The sequence below is a fragment of the Citrus sinensis genome, chromosome 7 (assembly GCF_022201045.2).
Source record: "Citrus sinensis cultivar Valencia sweet orange chromosome 7, DVS_A1.0, whole genome shotgun sequence".
NCBI lineage: Eukaryota > Viridiplantae > Streptophyta > Magnoliopsida > Sapindales > Rutaceae > Citrus > Citrus sinensis.
In genome coordinates, this window is record NC_068562.1 from 21,519,088 (window position 1) to 21,540,447 (window position 21,360).

Genomic DNA, 21,360 nt, shown 5'->3' on the forward strand with positions numbered 1-21,360 from the left:
TATATATAAATTTTTCTTTAAATACTATTAGTGGAACTAAATTTTTAAGTTAATCTCCATAGATTTTTAGCATATATGATAAATATATGTGTTTAGTCTCAATAAACCTAAAATTGTAATTTAAAAAATTGCGGTGTTGGACAAAATTCATGAGTTTTATCAAAATTTAATATAAAATAATTCAGTTTAATCCCAAATTATTTATATATAATCGTTCATTTAATTATCAAAAAATAGGAGTTGAATTGATGGACTCCATATTCTAATTATACATGTTACATCTAAAGCAATTTAAATAGCCAAAGAATCATAATTGGAGAAGATCATGGCAAATTCATGCTGGCATGCTGCTTCCAATTTCCAAAAAGAAAGGAACGAATTATGTGAGTCATAGGAGCTGATATGATGGAATTTAGATCCTAAATTCATTTTGTCTTTGATTTATGTTTTTGATATCCATTAATAGGTATTCGATAAAAAAAATTAATAATATATAACTCACTAAATTACACATAATTATAAATGCAAATGAATGATAAGATTCTTTGGAAGCAAGTAAATATAAAATATAAAACGAGGTGAAGTCAATTTCGTAGTCAATCAGCTTTAAAAGATAACCTAACATTAGTTGAGTGGCGTTGACATGCAACTAACAAGATAAAGATAGTTAAATTCGAAGCTCTTTTGTCAGGAACTGAAAATGGGGTAGAATGGTCCAACCTCGTAAATGAAAAAAAGTATCTAAAAATATTTTAATTGTTAGATAAAAAAAAAAAATATATATATATATATATATATATTAATATTCCCTCATCATCTTTTTTACATGTAGATGAAAAATCTCTCTATATAGCACAAGAGAGATATTGGTAATCTTATACGGACTATGATCTCTTGATTCTCTCATCATATCAGATTCCCCAAACCAGACAGCCATGGCTACCCCTCTAAACAAAAGGTTCTCTAGTGCCAAAGAAAGAACTGGGCAATGGTAATTCAGTAATTTGGTACAAAACTACTCCATTTCTAATTCACTTAATATTTTATTCTAAATTTTTATTTCTGTTTGGCAGGGTTTTTTCTCAGGAAATTCCAACTGATATCGTGGTTGCAGTTGGTGAAGCAAATTTCCCTCTTCATAAGGTGTGTGAGTGTTTGTGCGTGTGTAAATATATATAAAAATTAAATTAAGTTACAATTACACAACTAAATAATTGTATTCGTTAATTATGCTTCCATGATTGATGGTGATGATGATGATGATGATGATGATGATGATGTTATGATGATGATCAGTTCATGTTAGTAGCAAAGAGCAATTACATAAGGAAACTGATAATTGAATCAAAAGAAGCAGACTTGACAAGAATCAATCTATCTAACATTCCCGGAGGCCCTGAGATGTTCGAAAAGGCAGCGAAATTCTGTTATGGAGTGAACTTTGAAATCACAGTCCACAACGTTGCAGCTCTGCGTTGTGCAGCTGAGTTTCTCCAAATGACTGACAAGTATTGCGAGAACAACCTAGCTGGTCGCACTGAAGACTTCCTCTCTCAAGTCGCTTTGTCAAGTCTCTCTGGTGCCGTTGTTGTTCTTAAATCTTGCGAAGCTCTTCTTCCCCTCGCAGAGGACCTCTTAATTGTTCAACGATGCATCGATGTTGCTACTGCTAAGGTACATACACAATTACAATGATCATGATTCTCTTTTAATACGGAACAAATAATTCAATTTATGTGTTTTGATGGTGGTTAATAAATAAAAAATATAATAATTAAATTTTATTTATATATTACTATTAAAAGATATATAATAAGAGATTTTTAAAAACTTAATATAGCGCCGATGAAGGAAGGATTTTAATTGATAATTAATAAATAAAAAAGTTATAAATTTAATTTTATTTCATTTTATACACTGATAGAAAAATATACAGTGAGAGATCTTTAAAATTTTATAGTAAAATTCAGACTAAAAAAAAGATGTTATTTCAATTATAACACATTTTGGATCCTGTCAGTACGTGTTAATTAATGAAGAATTAATTAAATTCCAATTTTAATTAATTAAGCTTTGCTTTGCTTATGTTTGTGTATATATATAAATTTATATATAGGCTTGTTACGAAGCGAACTTCCCTTGTCGCACGCCACCAAACTGGTGGACGGAGGAGCTATCGATCATTGACATTGAATTCTTCAGCAGAATCATTGCTGCCATGAAAAAACGAGGAGCAAAAGCCCTAACCATAGCAAGTGCTTTGATAACATACACAGAGAGATCACTTAGAGATCTTGTTAGAGACCATTCTGCAGGCAATGGAACTAAGTCTTCGGATGCTCAATCTACCAATTCCCAGGTGAGATACCAGCAACGTGAGCTTCTCGAATCCATTGTCTCTCTAATGCCCTCCGAAAAAGCAGCTTTCCCAATCAACTTCCTCTGTTGCCTTCTACGATCTGCTATTTTCCTTAAAGCCTCCACTTCTTGCAAAAACGAGCTCGAGAAAAGAGTTTCAGCTATTCTGGAGCACGTTTCTGTTGATGATCTTTTGGTCCTCTCTTTTACTTACGATGGGGAGAGGCTATTTGATCTTGAAAGCGTGAGAAAGATCATTAGTGGGTTCGTTGAGAAAGAGAAAAGCATGGCTGTTTTTAGTGGGTCTGGTGATTTTAGAGAATCTTGTTCATGTTCCCCTGCCATGCACAGAGTTGCCAAAACTGTCGGTACTTATCTGGGTGAGATAGCAACTTCTGGCGAGCTAAGCATCTCCAAATTCAATGGAATCGCTAATCTTGTTCCCAAAGGTTCACGTAAAGTTGACGATGATCTCTACCGAGCCATTGATATCTATCTTAAGGTAATTATGATAGTGATGAGATGTTTAATTTAATCTGATAGTGATTAGTTTTTTAATTTAATTTTGACATTCCTTAATTAATTAAAAAAACTTGCCAATAGGTACAGGTGCGGCCATTTTTGGATCACTTGTATTCGTATGTTCTCAAATTTGAGTCAATTTGAATCCCACCCGTTTATTCACGGTGTCAAGGAAACAATAAATTATCGCGTTATAATTATGTCACCAATCTAACACAATTTTTGTAATTTTTTAATAATATGTCTGTATAAAAAATATAAAAGTGTATGTACCAAAGAATAATATATATATATACATACATATTTTGAGCGTTGCTCATTTCAATTATTAATTTTGTGCATTTGATGGGGGAATGCAGGCTCATCCAAATCTCGACGAAATAGAGCGGGAGAAAATCTGCAGTTCAATGGACCCACTAAAACTATCTTACGAAGCTCGAGTTCACGCATCACAGAACAAGCGATTGCCAGTGCAGATTGTATTGCATGCCTTGTATTACGACCAGCTAAAGCTAAGAAGCGGACTGGACAACGATCGGAGCACGCCGGATGCCGCAGCAACAAGGAATCAATTGCAGGCAGACGTATCGCTGATTAAAGAAAACGAAGCATTGAGGTCAGAGCTGACGAGGATGAAGCTTTATATCTCGGATATGCAGAAAGGTAATAATCAAGCAGGGACAGGTAGCTCTAGTAAGAGTGGTACTAGTGGGCATAAAAAGCACACTTTCTTCTCATCAATGTCGAAGACATTTGGCAAATTGAATCCCTTTAAGCATGGGTCTAAGGATACTTCTAATATTGATGATGACGTTGCTGCTATGGATGGTACCAAGCCCAGAAGGAGAAGGTTCTCCATCTCTTAAGTAAGTGTTATAATAAGAGATGTTACTCTTTATACTTCCGGGGATCATGATCTACTTAATTGTTTTCTGATTTGTGTGTTATGATTGTTTTTTCTTTTTTCTTTTTGGTTTTATTTTGGGGTCGATGAATTTGGGTAATTAAATGTTAAATTTATGATTGTACTGTATGTATGAGAGAATAAATCAAAACTAAACTTTTGTTAAATTTATTACCTCTTACTTTCGCCTTTTTCTTTGCTTATTTATTTGATCTTAATGATTTTTTACCCTTTCAGTTGTGAAGGTGCTATTCCATCTGTAGAGTTGTGGTGGTTTTACTCGACATCATTTATTGATCTATGAAAGCTTTCGTGGGTGTAGTGGGTGATTTGTATTTTTGCTGGAAAATTTTTCAATTTTGAAGCCTTTTGATTTCGAACTTACAAATCTCTTACACGTAGAAAGTCAGACTTCGTCACTTGGTATTTATCGATCGGGAAAACTAACACAAGTGGCGGAGGGTCGTTTGAACGAGCTGAAGTGATATCTCCAATGGTGCTTTGAAAGTTTTGTGTACGTAATTGTGACGGGAAATCCCAATTGCACTGGTTTCCTCTTGAACTTCAATAAACCTAGGTTTTCCCGGTTGATTTCTGTATCAAATTTTATGTCTATTGATCTTGCTACTTTGTTATTAACTCCAGGGGCTTAGACTAGAGCTGATTTAAATTTTTGAAATTGTATTCTGGGGTTGTGTTCTGCTTTGTACTTCTTAATGAAATTTCGTTTGTCTTGCATTAAAAAAAAAAAATATCTTAATTGATCGGACGTCCATTTTATTGCTATTGAGGAAAGTTGAACGGATAAATTAAATGGATTTTCTTTATTTATTAAACAAATATAATTAAAATTTAAATATACGCGAGGGTACGATTATTAGTTATTATCATTTGTGGAGAAACAGAATTCCAATGACGTGAGGCATAAAAGAAAATTAATTTGTTTTTCTGTTATTGAAATTTAAAATAAAAAAAATTTTGTTTGTATTCACTCAAAAATCCGCCCAGCTAAGAAATAAATATGTTTTTCTGATTTGTTTTTCTCTTTGTAGAAATAAATTACTACTTCTATTATTTATTTTCTAACTATAACAACTGCTCCTATAGGTAGTCTAAGAGAGCTTTTATTTCTGGTAGTAAGGTCACTACAACAATATTGGTCTTTAGCGATGTAAAAACTTTCATCGCAATAAGTGTTTTTTAGCAAGAAAAGAAAATTTTGATGCCAGATTCTTAATAGAAAAAATGATATTTAATTATTATTTTTAGCGACAAAGAATTCGTCACTAAAGAGAACATATTGCTAAAAAAAATTTTGCTTACCAAAAAATTTTAACGGGAAAAAATATTAGCAATGAAAATATAAGATATGTTTCTGTGTGTGTGTGTAAAACATATATGGCAAAAGACCAAAACATACACAATCCCTAATTCTCCTTTCTTAATTTCTTGACTTCATCTTCTCAATTGTGAAAGAGAGAGAGAGAATGACATACACATTCACTCATACGCAAACACGCCCATGATATAGCCATTGCCGCCGCTAACAATCACCCATGCCCATGTCCACGTCTGTTACTATCGTTGTCGCTTTTGTTTGAGTGTGTCGACACTGCAGCTTCTAGCCGTTCTTGATTTGCTTCCTCTTTCCAGTTGTTGTTGCTGCCTTTGGCTTCATTTGCCATTGTCAGCAATGTAAGGTAAGGTTATACAACTGAATTTGATATGTGATGCAATAGGCTTGCACATTAGGTTACTCTTGTGTGATTCTTTTCACTGAACAAGTGTTATCTTGTTTCCATCTTTTATCTTTTTATATACGTAGTTGTGTTTGTGGATCTTGCTTGTGGATGTGTTTGTGGATCTTGCTTGTGGATTGTTCTTTGGATGAAATGGGCGATCTAGGTTGTTCTTGATTTGCATTTCGGAGGTGGGATTTTGTTATTTGGGATTGAGTTGAGTTCTTGACGGAGCGACGTAGTGGAAGTGAAATTGATACGATAGATAACGCTAGATGTCATTCTAGTAACGGAGCAAGCCAATGCGATTAGGTACGCTCTAATCGAAGTGTGATTAGATCTTATTCAAAATTGAGTGACTCAATGAGATTTTTTAATAACGCATTAAGCTCTAATCCAAACAACTTTACAAGAGATATTCTTTATAGATAATTCCACAAGAAATTATAAAAGAGGGGTTTTATTAATTAATCAAATGTTGAAGTTACAATAATAAGATTTCTCTATTTATAATAGAGAAAATTTTCTTTCCTAAGTTAACTTAAAAAGGAAAATTAAATCACAATTATAATAAAAATAAAAGAGTAAGACACGTACCATAATTGACTCTAATTAAAATAAAAAATCTTAAAATATAAAAAATTTAAAATCCTAAATTAACATCCTACATCAGTTCTGCTAGGGTATTGATTAAGCTTTAGTTTTGTTTTTGTTACTTGTTTATCTAAAAATTCTTGATCTTAGCTTGCTTTACACAATATTTTGAGTAATTGTTTTTTTTTTTTGGTGGTGATGGTATTTTCGTTCTTAATTAAACACTTTTATATGATTAAGGTGTTAGATCATAGTTGGATTATCTTCAATAGTGTTTACCAAGTATTTTCTTAGACGATTTTGTTGGATCATTAATCCAACATTTTTGGATCCTTAATCCAACATTAGGCTTATATGTGAATAATTATGTGTTGCGTACTATCATATAAGGTTAATCCCAATTAAAAGTGATTTATTAAGGTTTTGATAATTTGAACCTTAATGTATTTGATAAGGTTTGGGCCTTTAATATGAGGAGACTTAATGATAATTTCTATTTCTATGATGGGTTGAAATAAAAGTACCAAAAGATGATAGTAAAAGTTATCCACATAAGTCCTTATGGTCCCCAGGTCACACATATATTTTTATTCTCTATTGACATTCCATCATCAATGAGAGTACATGGAGAAGTTGAAAGGATTCTCTAGGAGAAAATGTTGATCTGAAGGACAAACTACACAACTTTAGAGAACAATTAAGCATTATGGATTCAGGTACGGTTCTACATATCTGTTTATTGATTCTTGTTGATACAATATGAATGCTCTTGAAATTTTGGTGATGATTTTTACCAAAGAATTTATTATTCCAACAAGTGGTATCATAGCCTCTTCATATTGAATCATTGAGAATCAAATTTATTTCCAATTAATGATTAAATCTTTAGTATTTTTTAATTTAATTATTCTAGTATTATTGAGTGTGAGAACAATTGTAGTTGTTTTTAAGAAAAAAAAAATTTAAAAATTTGGAATTAGAAATATATATATATATATAAGGAAATTTGGTTTTTAAAAATTGTGAATATAGGTCAGTGGCAGCCTCTGCCATCACTAGTGTCAGCATCATTGGCCTAGGTTGTCCTTATAGCGCTTCACAATTTCAGCCGCGATAGCTTGAGGAAAAGACGGTGGCCATGGCCGCTGCACAAGGAAAAGGAAAAAAGAAGGAAAGTGGTTGAATGGTCGGGCAAGGTTCGGCTGAACGAATGAAAGCCGCAGCCACCAGACCATGGCAGATTGGTACAAGCAGCGGCCATGGCCACCGCATAAGGAAACAATATAAAAAAAAAATAGGGCTTGAAAAAGAAAGGGGTTGGTTTAAGATTCGAATAGGTTTGACTCGACTCGATTTAGGCACCATGTCAATAGTTGATCATTGACTTTGAATGAAATGTTTTTAGGGTAATTTTGGTAGAATTTTAAATTCAAAGTATTGGTACGTTTGGCGAAATGTCGCTTCAATTAATTTATCTTAAAATATACAATCTGCATAAGGCGCAGTTGGTTATATATATATATATATATATATATATATATATTAATTGAAGCGACATTTCGCTAAAGTGAACTCTCTTATGAAAATTGATTTGTTTTTAAATATAAACAGTTATGTGTATATAATTTCTATGAATATCGTAAGCCCCAAAGGAAGGTCCACATTTGATAGAATTGCATGTGCACTTGTGATAGTAAAAATGTGATAATATTCGATTTTACATGTGAATTGTAAATCAGCCCAAAGGCAGATTTATTATTTGATGTGTACTTATTATTAGTATTTAATTACTACACCAAGATATCACTTACAAGTTAATATTTTGTCCAAAGATGAAATATTAAAAGAGTTTCTGGTATCTTGAGATGAGGTATGCCTTTATTTGAATTTATTTTTGTTTCGAGACTTGCATGAGCTTGTATTGTTTGTTTGTTGTTTTCTATTCAATTATAACTCCTATTAATATTGCAGCCAACAACAATTCTATTACTATACTAAATGGCTCTCATTTTAAGGCATGGTAAGAGAACCTCTTTATAGTTCTCGCATACATAGATCTTAACCTTGTGTTAAGAGTTGGTTCTCCCTTACCACTTACTGATGTGAGTACTTTTGATAATCAGAAGGATTTGTAAAGATGAGAGAAATCAAATCGCATGTGTATGATAATTATGAAGAAGATCATTCTAGATTCATTTAGAGGCTCTATGTCTGAAAAGATAACTACAGCTAAGGAGTCCCTTGCAGACATTAAGAAATCATTTGTCAAGAACGAAGGTAGAAATAGGTACGCTCTTGACAAATCTAATTTCAATAAGGTATAAGAGCAAGGACAAGGCGGGAAAAAGAAGAAGGATGAAGAAGCTGCAAATACAACACCTCAAAATAAACAACAAAAGAAACTAAATAATCTAGAAGGTACTAATTGTTTCTTCTGTGGAGCTGAAGGGCATAAGAAAAGGTATTGTACCAATTATCATGCATGGCATGCTAAGGAAGGTGTGCTTCTTAATTTGGTTTTTTTTAGGTTAATTTAACTTTAATACATAGACACACGTGGTGGATAGATTCTAGTGCAAAAACTCACATCAGTATATCTATGCAGGGTTGACTAAATTGCCAGAAGCCTAGTGATAGTGAAAGATACATCTATATGGACAATGACAAGATGATTGAAGTTGAAGCAATTAGAATATTTAGATTTTTATTAAAGATTGAATTTTATATATATCTTGATGAAACATTCAATGTTTCGTCTTTTAGGTAAAATTTGATTTCCATTTCTACTTTGGACAAATCTGATTTTTCTTGTTCATTTAGAAATGAAAAATTCAATTTGTTTCATGATTCAAAATTGGTTAATTCTGGTACTTTTTCAAGCTACAATAATCTTTATTTGATTGATATGATTACTTCATTTAATGAATCCTTGTAATATAGTACACGAGGTTCAAAGAGAAAACCAATGAGAATTCAGTTGTGTTATAGCACAAGAGGTTAGGTCAAATCTCCAAACAGAGAATAAAAAGACTTGTGTCAGACAAAATTCTTGACCCTTTGATTTTTTAGATTTTAATGTTTGTATTAACTGTATAAAGTGGAAATAAACCAATAAAAGAAGATTTTATGCCAAAAGAACTTTGGATGTCTTAGAACTTATATTTGTGGGTCATTCTCTATAGCTACTTAGAATAGTCAACAATATTTTATGATGTTCATAAATGATTTTTCTTGATATGAATATATATCTCTTCAATGAAAAGTAGGATATGTTCAAAAATTTTAAGGCTAAAATTGAGAACTAACTTAAGAAAAGAATTAAAAGCATCAGATTTGATCGTGATGGTTAATATTAGATATACGTTATTGTCCTACAGTACACTACATCGGGTTTGCCCACTATGAATGGTGTTGTTGAAAGACAAAAGAAGACGCTTAAGGACATGGTGAAGAGTATAATTTCTCATTTTACTTTACCAGAATCACTCTGGGAAGAAGCACTTAAGACTACAACGTATATCCTTAACAGGGTTCCAACTAAAGCGACTGTCAAAACCCCTTACGAAATTTAGATGGGCAATAAGTCTTGTCTAAAGCACTTGCATGTTTGGGGAGGCAAGGCCTTATAAGAATAATGAAAAAAAACTGTATTCAAGAGTGGTGAGTTGCTATTTTATTAGACACTCTAAGGGAGTACAAGTTTTATGATCCCGCGACTAAGTTAATTTTCAAGTCAGGAAATGCTTAGTTCTTTGAGGATGTTGAGTTCGTGGGAGAAGATACAGTTAAGAACTTTGTCTTCGAAGAGGAATACATTGATATTTCCACAGGTCTTATTGGCATTGATCAGGATCTTATTCCTAATCTTATTCAAGACACAAAAGATCATAACAGTATTGAGAAACCCCCATACATGAAATTATTCCCAAAGAACAAACTCTTCCACTTCAAGAACTATGCCATTAAGGAGATCCACTAGTGAAAAGAGAAGTGCAGTGCTAGATGACTATATTGTATTTCTCCAAGAACATGGGCTTGACATTAGAGTAATGAAAGATGATATAATCAATTTTCCTCAAGCCATGGAAAGTTCTAACTCTCAGAAGTAGATGTGATGCTATAAATAAAGAGATGAAGTCCATAAAGGACAAAGACGTATAAAATCTAATCGTATTGCCAGAAAGTACGAAACTTATTTGTTGCAAATGGATCTTTAAGACCAAGAGGGAGTTAAAAGACGAAGTGGGGAGGTACAAGGCCAGTCTTATCGCAAAAGGCTTTATATAGAAAGAAGGCATTGACTATAAACATTTCAAACTTAAGTTACATCAAATGGATATGAAGACAATGTTTCTCAATGGTGAAATTGATGAGACTATCTATATAGTGCAGCTTGAAAACTTTGTGTCAAGAGACCCAAATAATATAGCTTGCAAACTCAAGAAATCTATCTATGGGCTTAAGCAAGTATCTCGATAATGGTATCTCAAGTTTCATTAAGTAATAATCTCATTCAGTTTCGAGATGAATTTGGTTGACAATTGTAAGTATATTTTTCATTAAGTAATAATATTATAAGTTCTGTGGGAGTAAGTATATTTTTCTGGTTTTATATGTCAATGAAATTTTTCTTGCTAACAACAATATAGGCTTATTGCATGAAACCAAGATATTTTCAGTTAAGAATTTTAGATTGGAAGACCTTGGTGACGCCTCTTTTGTATTGCAGATACAAATACATTAAGATCACTCCCAAGATTTTTCTAGATTATTAAAAAATAGTTATATCAAAAAGTTTTTAAGAGATATGGCATGCAATATTGCAAACAAGGTGATACCACTATGCCTAAGGAAGACAAGTTTAGTCTCAATTAGTGCCCTAAGAATGATTTTGAGGATAAGGAAATGCAGAAAGTTCCTCATGAGTTACTAGTAGGAAGTTTAATGTATGTTATGCTTGACGCTACCGGCATTGCATATGTTACTGGAATGTTGAGTAGATCTTTGAGTAATCCAGAAGTAGACCATTAGAAAGCAGCGAAACGGGGTCTTACAGTACTTACAGAGAATAAAAGACTACATGTTTATATATTGGAGGTCATATTAGCTTGAGATTGTTGGGTATACTGACTTCGATTTTGTTGGATGTCAAGATAGTATGAAATCCACTTAGGATTAGCCCTATCTGCTGTCTAAGGTAATGTTACCTGGACGAGTACTAAACATTCTCTTACAGCCTCTTTTGTTAGCCTAAAGGGCTACACATATTGTAATTTTGATGATAGCAAACATGTGTCTTAAATGATATGATAACTATTGTATTTCACATATTCACTAGTTCTTGAAGGATGATATTTATGCAAGTAAATCTAGGGAAATCAAGATCAAGACACTCAACAAACAATGGCTTGATCAATAACAAAGATAGCTCAACAAAGTCATTATTGCGACAAATTTTTGTGAAGCCAATATGATTTCATATATACATGGTTTAGCATTTGAGAAGTTCAAGATTTTGTTTAATAAATAATTATTTTTCATAAACCAAAAGGTTTTATATTTATAAGACAAGTACTTTGTGGATTTGAGTTTTTTCAAATTTTGGATTAAATTGAAAAAGTTTTAAAATCAATAAGCATTATAAAAAGAACCTTTTTGAGAAGTATTATAAAGTTTTAGCTATAGCATAATTTTAAAAAGTTTTGGGAATAACGAGCATCATTTAGAATTTCTGGGTTTGGACATATGTACAAAAATATAAAACATTCTGGGCCATAGCGTAATTTTTAAAGGTTTTAGACCATATTTTAAGTTTTGGGCCAAAAGTAAATATAAAAAATATGGTAAAGTTAAAGGCTAGCCGGCAATGGTTAGCGGCTAGCTGCTTGAGGCAAATTGTCAAATTTTCAAAGCCAAAATTTATAACAGCTACTTGGTGTTTTGTCTATAACGAATAGTTTTTGTATCTAAACTAGATAAAACTCAAATCCAATTCATTTTTAAAGACTTTTACAAGCATAAAAAAGTGAAAATAACATATTTTGAGCTTCCAATTCGCAAATCATCATAGATTAAATCTTCATTGAGCTATTATTTGTACATTCACTTTAAAAGAGAGTATTTGTTGTAATTCTTGAATTCATTGTAAAATTTGTGAGTGTGTAAGTGTGAGAAACACTTGAGTGAAAAGATTGGGGATAATCTCTAGTTGTAAAGGTCCATTGACACCTTGAAATTCAATTTTAAGCATTTAAAGCATTGGGAGGCTTGGATAGTGAAATTCTCAAGCGTGGTTTGCTTGGAGGCGTGGATGTAGGTGGGGATTGTCGAACCACGTAAAAATATTTGTGTTTGCACTCTCTTCCCTTACTATTTTATTATTGAGCATTGTTAAATTTATTATTTTTTATTTTATTAAGGCATTAGATTAAATTGTTGTGTTGTTTGCTTAGTTTAATGTTTAAAAACTCAATTCACGCCTTCTCTTGGGTTGCATAACTAGTATTTCATTTGGTATCAGAACTTGGTTCTCTTATTAGGACTTACCCGTCAAGAGTAAAAGATCCATGGCAACCCAAAATGACTCAACCTTTAAGGAAGGACAGTCCACAATTAGACTGTAAACCTAGGATGAGATTTATTTGCAAACTTTAGATTATGAAATTTTGGAAGTTGTTTGTGATGATCTATTCATGCATATGACGAAAAATGAAGTAGAAGATGATATTCCAAAACCTTCAAGTCAATGGAGTGAGTTAGAAAAGAAAAAGATATCTTTAAACTCCAAGACAATGAATGCTTTATTTTGAGCTCTTGATAAGAAAGAATTTCATAGAGTGTGTAGTTGTGAGAGTGCTCAAGAAATATGGAACAAACTTGAAGTTTTCTATGAAGAGACAAATCAAGTTAAAGAATCTAAGATTAGTAGATATACTCGACAATATGAATTGTTCCAAATGGAACAAAATGAGACTGTGAATTCTATGTATACTATGTTTACGGATATTGTGAACACATTAGGAGGCCTAGGAAAAACGTTTTCGAATAGCGAAAAAGTTAAGAAAATTATTACGTCTTTACCAATGGAATAGAGATCTAAGAGAATCGTCATAGAGAAAGCTAAAGATTTAAACACTTTGCCTATTGATGATTTAATTATTTCTCTTATTTCATATGAGGAAGATTTGGTAGTAGAAAAAGGCAATGAAGAAAAGAAGAAGAAAAGTATTGCACTTAAAGCATTAAAATATGAGAGTAATGAAGAAAGCAAGTTTGACGATGAAGGCATGGCTATGATGGCCAGGAGGTTTAGAAAATTCTTCAAGAAAATCGGTGAGCGGAAAATATTTAGAAACTATAAGAACCAAAAGGAGAAGAATGAGCCAATTACTTGTTATGAGTGCAGTTGGACACATACGATCAGAACGTCCTCTTCTCAACAAGCTAAAGAAGAAGACAATGGTAGCCACATAAGATGACAGCGATGGGGAAACAAGTGATGATGAAGAGGAACAAGAGATGTCAAATCTAGCTCTCATGGCAATTAGAGATAAATCATTTGACGAACTTGAGGAAGTAATGGATCCTACCTATGATGAATTATGTGATGCTTTTAAGGAATTGCGTGATGATTGGTTAAAAATTGGTAAAAAGAATGCATACTTTAAAAAGAAAATGCTAGAACTTTCGAATGAAAAGGATGCCCTGCAAAAATACAATGATTCATTGAATGAAAAGATCAAGGGATTGGAATTAGATAATGAAATGTTGCATGATAAGATTGCATCATTTAAAGGTAAAAAAAAGTACTTTATATGAGCATGAAAAATCACATCTTGATGAATTGATAAAAGAAAATAAAGTGCTTAAGAAAAAGAGCAATGAACTCAATTAAATTTTATTAAAATTCACAAGTGGTCAAAATAACTTAGAAAAATTACTAAACTCTCAAAAATGTGTATTTGATAAAGGAGAACTTGGGTATAAGCCTAAGTTGAAGCAAAAGTATTATAAGAATTACTTTGTTAAAGTTACCTCTACTAGTGATTATAAAATTGTTTGTCATTATTGCAATCAAAATGGTTATATGAAATATAGATTTTCATTAAAAAGAAATGCATACCATTGAGTCAACTGTGTTTGGATTCCAAAAGGAACCATTACTAACACTCAAGGACCCAAAAAGATTTGGGTACCTAACGGTTATAGAGTTATCTTTGATAAATCAAAATGTGTTATTGAGAATGCATGTGATGGCAAGATTTTATTTGCAGGAAATAGATGTGGTAATGTTTATACCATTGATATAGATTGTGCATCCACTAATGATAAATGTTACTCCGCATTACATGATGATGGTTGGTTATGGCATAGAAGACTAGGTCATGCAAGTATGGATTTGATTTCAAAAATTTTGAAAAATGATTTGGTTAAAGGCCTTCCAAAAATAGGTTTTTAAAAAGATAGAATTTGTGAAGCTTTCCAATTTAGAAAACAAATCAAAACTTCTTTAAAAAACAAGAACCATATCTCAACTTCAAAATCACTTCAATTACTTCAAATGGATTTATTTGGACCTTTTAAATATGCTAGTTTAAGTGATAAATATTATGCATTTATGATTGTGGATAATTTTTCTAGATACACAAGGGTATTATTCTTATCTAATAAGGATGATGCCTTTGATGCATTTAGATTTTTCTGCAAAAAAGTTCAAAATGAAAAGGGATATGTTATTTTTTGTATTAGAAGTGATCATGGTGGAGAATTTAAAAATCATGCATTTGAGAAATTTTGTAATGATTTTGACATTAATCATCAATTTTCATCACATAGAACTCCACAAAAAATGGAGTTGTTGAAAGAAAGAATATGTATATTCAAGAAATAGATAGGACCATGTTGAATGAAAATACATTGTCTAAGTAATTTTGGGCCGAAGCCGTCAACACTGCTTGCTATATTTTAAAGCGTGTGTTGATTAGATCTTATCTCAATAAGACTTCTATGAGCATTAGAAAGATAGAAAACTCAATATGGATTATTTCAAAGTTTTTTGATGAAAATGTTTTATTTTGAACATGAAAGATAATCTTGGTAAATTTGATCCAAAATCTGATGTTGGTATATTTCTTGATTATTCAAACACAAGTAAAGCTTATAGAGTATATAATAAAAGAATTTTAATTGTGGAAGAATCTATGCATGTTACATTTAATGAGTCTAGCCCTTCCTCTACGGAGAAAGTTGTTGTTGATGATGATGCATATGAAAAGTTACAAGAAAAATTATCAAAAGATAAATAAGAGGATGCACCACATGAAAATCAAAAGGATAGACAAGAACAAATAAATATGGAGCAACAAGAAGGTACTTCTCAAATTGAATACATGTGAGCTTGATGCATTCATATCTCAAATTGAACCAAGATCATTTGCGGATGTGGAAAATGATGAATCTTGCATTATGCCAATGCAAAAGGAGTTGAATCAATTTGAGAGAAATAATGGAATATGGTTGTTATGAGACACAGAAGTTCGTAGTATGTTATGAGACATTTAATCATGGAATATGGCTACAAAATTTTGTCACGGGGCTGTGTATAGTAGATGGTATTGATGGACCACTCAATTTATTTTTGACTATAAATTAGCAATGCTATATTCCAACAACAATAGGATCTTAACGAAGTCAAAGTATATATACATCAAGTTCCTAATTGTTAAAGAAAGAGTTTAGAGTGGATATTTTTGGGTATTTTCTGTAGAAATGCATACCTCTAAGTTATCTATAGAGCACATCAGTATAAACTCCATGATTGCCACCAAAATATATCATGAGCACACTGCTCATATGTGTGTTGTGCCATTAAAGAAACTTCAGTTTTTGTTGGAGTTTATGATTTGAGATACTTTTACTATATATACATTTTTCAGTTATTTCAATTTATGAATATTTCGAGTTATTTTCTATAAAAATAAAGTTTTATTTTATTCACACTCTGATTTTGATATAGTTTGATCTTACTAAGGTTTAAGATGAACTAGTTGGATATAGACATGTTAAGATCAAATTGAATGAAATTTCTATACTACATATCTACATCATGATTCATATTATTCAATTATATTATCATAGTGACCATTGATAGGTTGAGTTACAGTAGTTGTAACAAAAGTCGCTTTGATCTTATGTTAGTATGTTTAATGGACTAAATTAGTTATATATACATTTTGGTAATGACAGTAAGGTTGAGCTCATACAGTTATCTTTTGTAAAGCATAATTATAAGGTTACAAATATAGCTAAAGTGGGAGACTGTTGGATCCTTAATCCAACGTTTGGCTTAAACATGAATAATTATGTGTTACAAATTATCATATAAGGTTAAATCCAATTAAAAGTGATATATTAAGGTTTTTGATAATCTGGGTTTTAATGTATCTGATAGGGTGTGGACTTCTAATGTGTAAAGACTTAATGATAATTTCTATTTCTACGATAAATTGAAATAGGAATACCTAATGATAACAGGAAAAGTTATCTATATAAGTGGTTATGGTCCCTAATCACATGTATTGTTCTGTTTTCTACTGACATTCCATCATCAATGAAAATGCAGAGAGAAGTTTAAAGAATTCTCTAGGAGAAGGTGCGATCTAAAAGACAAACCACATGATTCCAGAGAACAATTAAGTATTATGGATTCAGGTATGCTTTCGTATATTTATCTATTGATTCTTGGTGATACAATATGAATATTCTGAGAATTTAAGTGATGGTTTTCACCAAAGGATTTATTGTTCTAATAGATTTAGTTTAAGTACTTAGATGTACCATTAAAGTTCATATACGCTTCAGGAATTTCAAAGATTTGGAACAAAAAATTTTAGATAGTGTACAAAACACACAAAAGAGTATCATATCATCTGAAGGTGGGATTTTTGCTCACTCTTTTATTTTTTGTGCAAAATTTACTCATTGAGACATATCATTTCAAGGTTTTTGTTTTATGCAAACATAATTTCCATATCCCACTCTTTACCAAAGTGTTATTGTGAACAACTCAAGAGATACAATATAATGAAAGTTATTTAATTATGTAAGTGGAATTTGTTGTGGCAATTGAGGTTTGGTGAGAATGGGACTTGGTGCTATAGGCTTGCACATTAGGTTTGTTCGAATGGATAATTTTCCTATAATAGGATGAAATGATTATTTTTGACATATGTATAATGACAACCCTTACAATATCGATCTAAATATTAGGTGTCTTTCTTAAACATGACATATTGGCATTGCTAGTGGTAAATAGGATTTGCAACTGCTTTTCATCATAGCCTATTAGCCTATGTTTTTATTTTTTTGTATTTCTATCACTTTAAGCTGCAATTTTTTGTTGTTGTTTTTATTGTTTTTGCCAATTTATGCTGTTACTTGAAAGAAAAGCAAGAATTTTGTCAATTCCTGAAATTAGTGAAGTTTTCGAATGGCTATGCATAAAAAATTAGTATATGTGTAAATGTTAATAATTGTAAGTTGTTTGGTTTAAAAATCCATGATCGTTATGTTTTATTCGAGTAACTACTTCCAATTGGGATATGCCCATTTAAAAAAGGAAGTGTGTATTGGCAATTATGTGTGAAAACAATGATTGAAGAAACCTTTGTGGGAAAAAAGGAATCATCTTGATACTTTACAAGTTCAAGCGTATTTCTCCCCATCATTTTTTGACATAATAGTACACTGAACTGTACATTTAACTGGAGAAGCAAAATACAGTGGTCTAGTTGTCTTTAGATGGATGTATCCAATTGAAAGGTATTTATTCTGTTATAATTTTCATTTTCACACATGTCATCATAGTATTTAATTTTATCTAACCAATATAACTTTGAATATTAACAGAAATTTGGGTAAATATAAGAAATATGTCAAGAACAAACTCGTGCGGATGGATCAATTGCGGAAGGCAATATTGTTAATAAGGCATTGACTTTTGTTTAATGTATTTCAATGAAATTGAAACAAAATTTACCCCACCTCAGTGAAATCTTAATGGTGGGGATTGAGGGTTGAATTTTCAATTTTATTACAAAAAGCTTGACCATTTCAGCCAATTAAATTTAAAGAATTATCACAAGATGATAATGATAAAACTCATTCGTTTCTACTACACAATTTTGATGAAGTACAACCATACTTAAAGTGAAGTACTCTCTTTAGCATTTGTGCTTACTAATAGAATTTAGTTTAAGTATATTAACAATTATTAGTTATTGTAATGAACATTTGAGACTGATGGAAATGGAAGGGAAAACAAATTTGTTTGAAATTCAACAAAAACTATTTTAAAATGGTTTGTGTCAAGTGTAAGTGTTTTCCTTAATATAAAATATTATTTATTTACTATAAAGTATTGGTTCTTTACTATAAAATATTAATTAATATTAGTGTGATCAAGATTTGATACATGTGTTTTTTTGCTTGGGTGAGAGAAGTGTGTCTTCAAGGATCCTTGGATGATGAACACCTATTGTGTTCATTGGCATTTGCGCGAGATGTCAAAATATATAACTATTTGGGTTGTAATGTAAATGGTGTACGTTTTCTTATAAATGAAAGTGATGATCGTCGTACGACCCAAAATAGTGGAGTACTTGTTTCTGGTTCACACAATGATGATGTGATTGATTTCTTGGGAGTTTTAATGATGTCGTTGAGTTAGTATATTTGTCATGGCGTCGGGTTGTAAAGATTATCATCTGAAGAAGAAAATAGTACATAAAGATTATCATCTTACATCAATCAATGTTACTCAAACATGGTATGACGAAGGTAGATTTGTACTAGCAACTCAAGCACAATTGGTAATGTATATTAATAAACCTACAATTAGTAAAAAGTGCAATGCAGTGGAAAATATAAATTAAAGAGGTGTGTGGGATATCCAAGAGAAAAATGAAGGGAATGATGACAATATTGATCATGATGTATATCAATAGGATGAGGACCAATCTACTAACGCAAATGGTTATATTGTTTTAATGTTGTAACCGGATAGTTTTGGTGAAAAATCATTCAGTAGGGATGATGTTGCTGCAAATTTAATTGATGCCAAAATTGTGCAAAAATCTCTATGTGATGATGAATTTGTTAAAGTCATTTTGGATGATGGTGATTAAATTATTGCAAATTGTGAACTTGTATAAGATTTGGATGACTCTTATTTGGACTAAAACAAACCTAAAGTATATAGGGTATTTAATTTCATACTTATTTTCATTGTTGAATTAATCTAATGTGGTTAATTACTAATTTTCTTATAGCCTTTTTTATTTTATTATTTTCTTTAATTTATTACAATCTAATTTATTTTTAAATAATATATTCTATCTTTCAAATGGCTCCAGTTTATGTAACTTCTTCTGCACAGAGTACTCCAACTTTGCATGATAACACAATTCCTCACACTATAGAAGAATTGCAAGATATTTGAAGTAGTGTAGGTAACAAATTATAAACTTGAACTATATGTTGTCTAATTTATTCTATTGATTAATTGATGAATTTTTTTTATCTTGGTTTGATAGAGCAACTTTGAGGTTATTGATATTGAAATCTATTGTAATTGATTAATTTTCTACTTGCAATTCGAAATCAGCTCAAATTCCTATTAATATTTCCTTAACTATTATCTTTGTATGATTAGTGTTCTGTTTTATTATGTGATTTCTTCTTTATATATGTTCAACTCTAAAGGTGCAAAGTTCTCAAGGCCTTACTTGATATAATGGCTATGGTGAGGTTAAAGGGCCGAATAGTTATCATCATCTCACCAATTACGAATGAACAAGAAGGAAATATTATAAAGAATTGATTAACAATTGTGGTACAATCGTTTAAACTTGTGCTCCAGTTCGTGTAGTGTCATGGTTGAAGATTCCTTGGGATGGAAAGGTAGATTTATTCAAATATTTACATGTATATAAACTTTCTTAACAACAATATTACAATTGACATGTTTGTTACAATCACATATTAATAATCTTTGGCTTGCTTTTATTCATTGATGCAGGAGTTGTTTAATTTAGACCTTTATCAAATGCATGTTTTGTGCTATTTGAACAAAATAATGGGCAAACGATATGTTGATTATCGATACAAGACATTGAGTAAGGCCTCCAAGTGAGGCACTACACATCTACCAAAAGTTGTCAAACAAGAGGATTGGGACAAATTATGTGATCTTTGGGGGAATAAGACTCATGAGGTATGTACTAAGTAAAAACTATTTATCATATGCTTTTAGAACTTTTAAATTGTATTTTGTTTATAAAAAAAAAAGAAAGCGAAGGAATACTATTTGATGGTAGGAAACTTTTAAAAGTTTGTGTTGTGGAGAAAGTTGAAGAATTATTATTTTTGTTGAAGAAAAAGTATAATGAAAAAATACTTTCATGTTGGTTTTATTGCAAGAGAGAAAAACCATAGATATGTTACTTCTTATAACATACTTAGTCTTTTTCACTAGAAGCTATGTCATTCTCTCTTTCTTTTTTTAATCAAATTTGTTTCCCTTATTGTTTCAACAACAATTGCAACTAACCCTTACTATTTTGGATAAAGCTTGTGTTACAAGTTAATGGTAAATTAATTAAGTGATTTTTTTTATAGTAACTGATTGAAACTTAATTTGAATAATGAAAGGATGAAAGCATGAAAGGGTGCATGAGGCTCCAGATATGATTTTTTTAAATTAAGCTGAAGCAGTTGATTTGAAAAATTTTATTTGAAGTGCAGAAAGTGTGTAATATATTTTGTTAGATTTTGATAAATTGGAACTTATATTTCAGGGGAGGTCATGCCAAAAATTTTCTAGAAATTTATGACATCTTGCATATTAGCCGCTTTAATTCATTTATTAGCGAATTTTGATCTAACATATTTTTGTGGTTGTGTGTGATCCATTTGTTGATATATAGAGATTGAATGCATCTAGCGAAATAGGGGATATTCTGTTGAAATTTTGTAAGGATACTTTTTAGATTTTAATTTTCATTTATTTAACATGAAAAATGTTATTTTGTGCAATTATTTTTTTAAAAAAATGCACAAAAAAAGAGTACTTCCTTTCGATCATTGTGGGGATCAAGATCATTTAATCATCATGAGAAGGTGTAATGGCTTTTACTTTTGTAAGGGATCTTGATAATTGTGGGGATCAAGATCACAAAAGAAAGA

The 21,360-nt window shown here is 31.2% G+C and overlaps 1 protein-coding gene and 1 long non-coding RNA gene across 7 annotated transcripts; both read left to right on the top strand.

Moving 5' to 3' along the window:
- Window positions 1-678: 678 nt before the first annotated feature.
- LOC102624352 (root phototropism protein 2) lies at window positions 679-4,523 on the top strand. The gene is made up of 6 exons (XM_006464897.2): window positions 679-991; window positions 1,074-1,143; window positions 1,297-1,674; window positions 2,117-2,860; window positions 3,240-3,746; window positions 4,022-4,523. Exons 1-5 carry the CDS (start codon window positions 936-938, stop codon window positions 3,744-3,746), a joined length of 1,755 nt encoding a protein of 584 aa, XP_006464960.1. The 5' UTR covers window positions 679-935; the 3' UTR covers window positions 4,022-4,523.
- Window positions 4,524-5,130: 607 nt separating this feature from the next.
- Window positions 5,131-20,588, top strand: LOC107176345 (uncharacterized). Of its 6 annotated transcripts, none has more exons than XR_008050690.1 (4): window positions 5,131-5,484; window positions 6,690-6,833; window positions 16,739-20,076; window positions 20,195-20,588. It is a non-coding gene; the product is annotated as an uncharacterized LOC107176345 (long non-coding RNA). The 6 variants fall into 6 exon arrangements; XR_008050694.1 differs by having other exon boundaries at window positions 16,739-19,625; window positions 19,879-20,588; XR_008050693.1 differs by having other exon boundaries at window positions 16,739-16,827; window positions 19,530-20,588.
- Window positions 20,589-21,360: the final 772 nt, after the last annotated feature.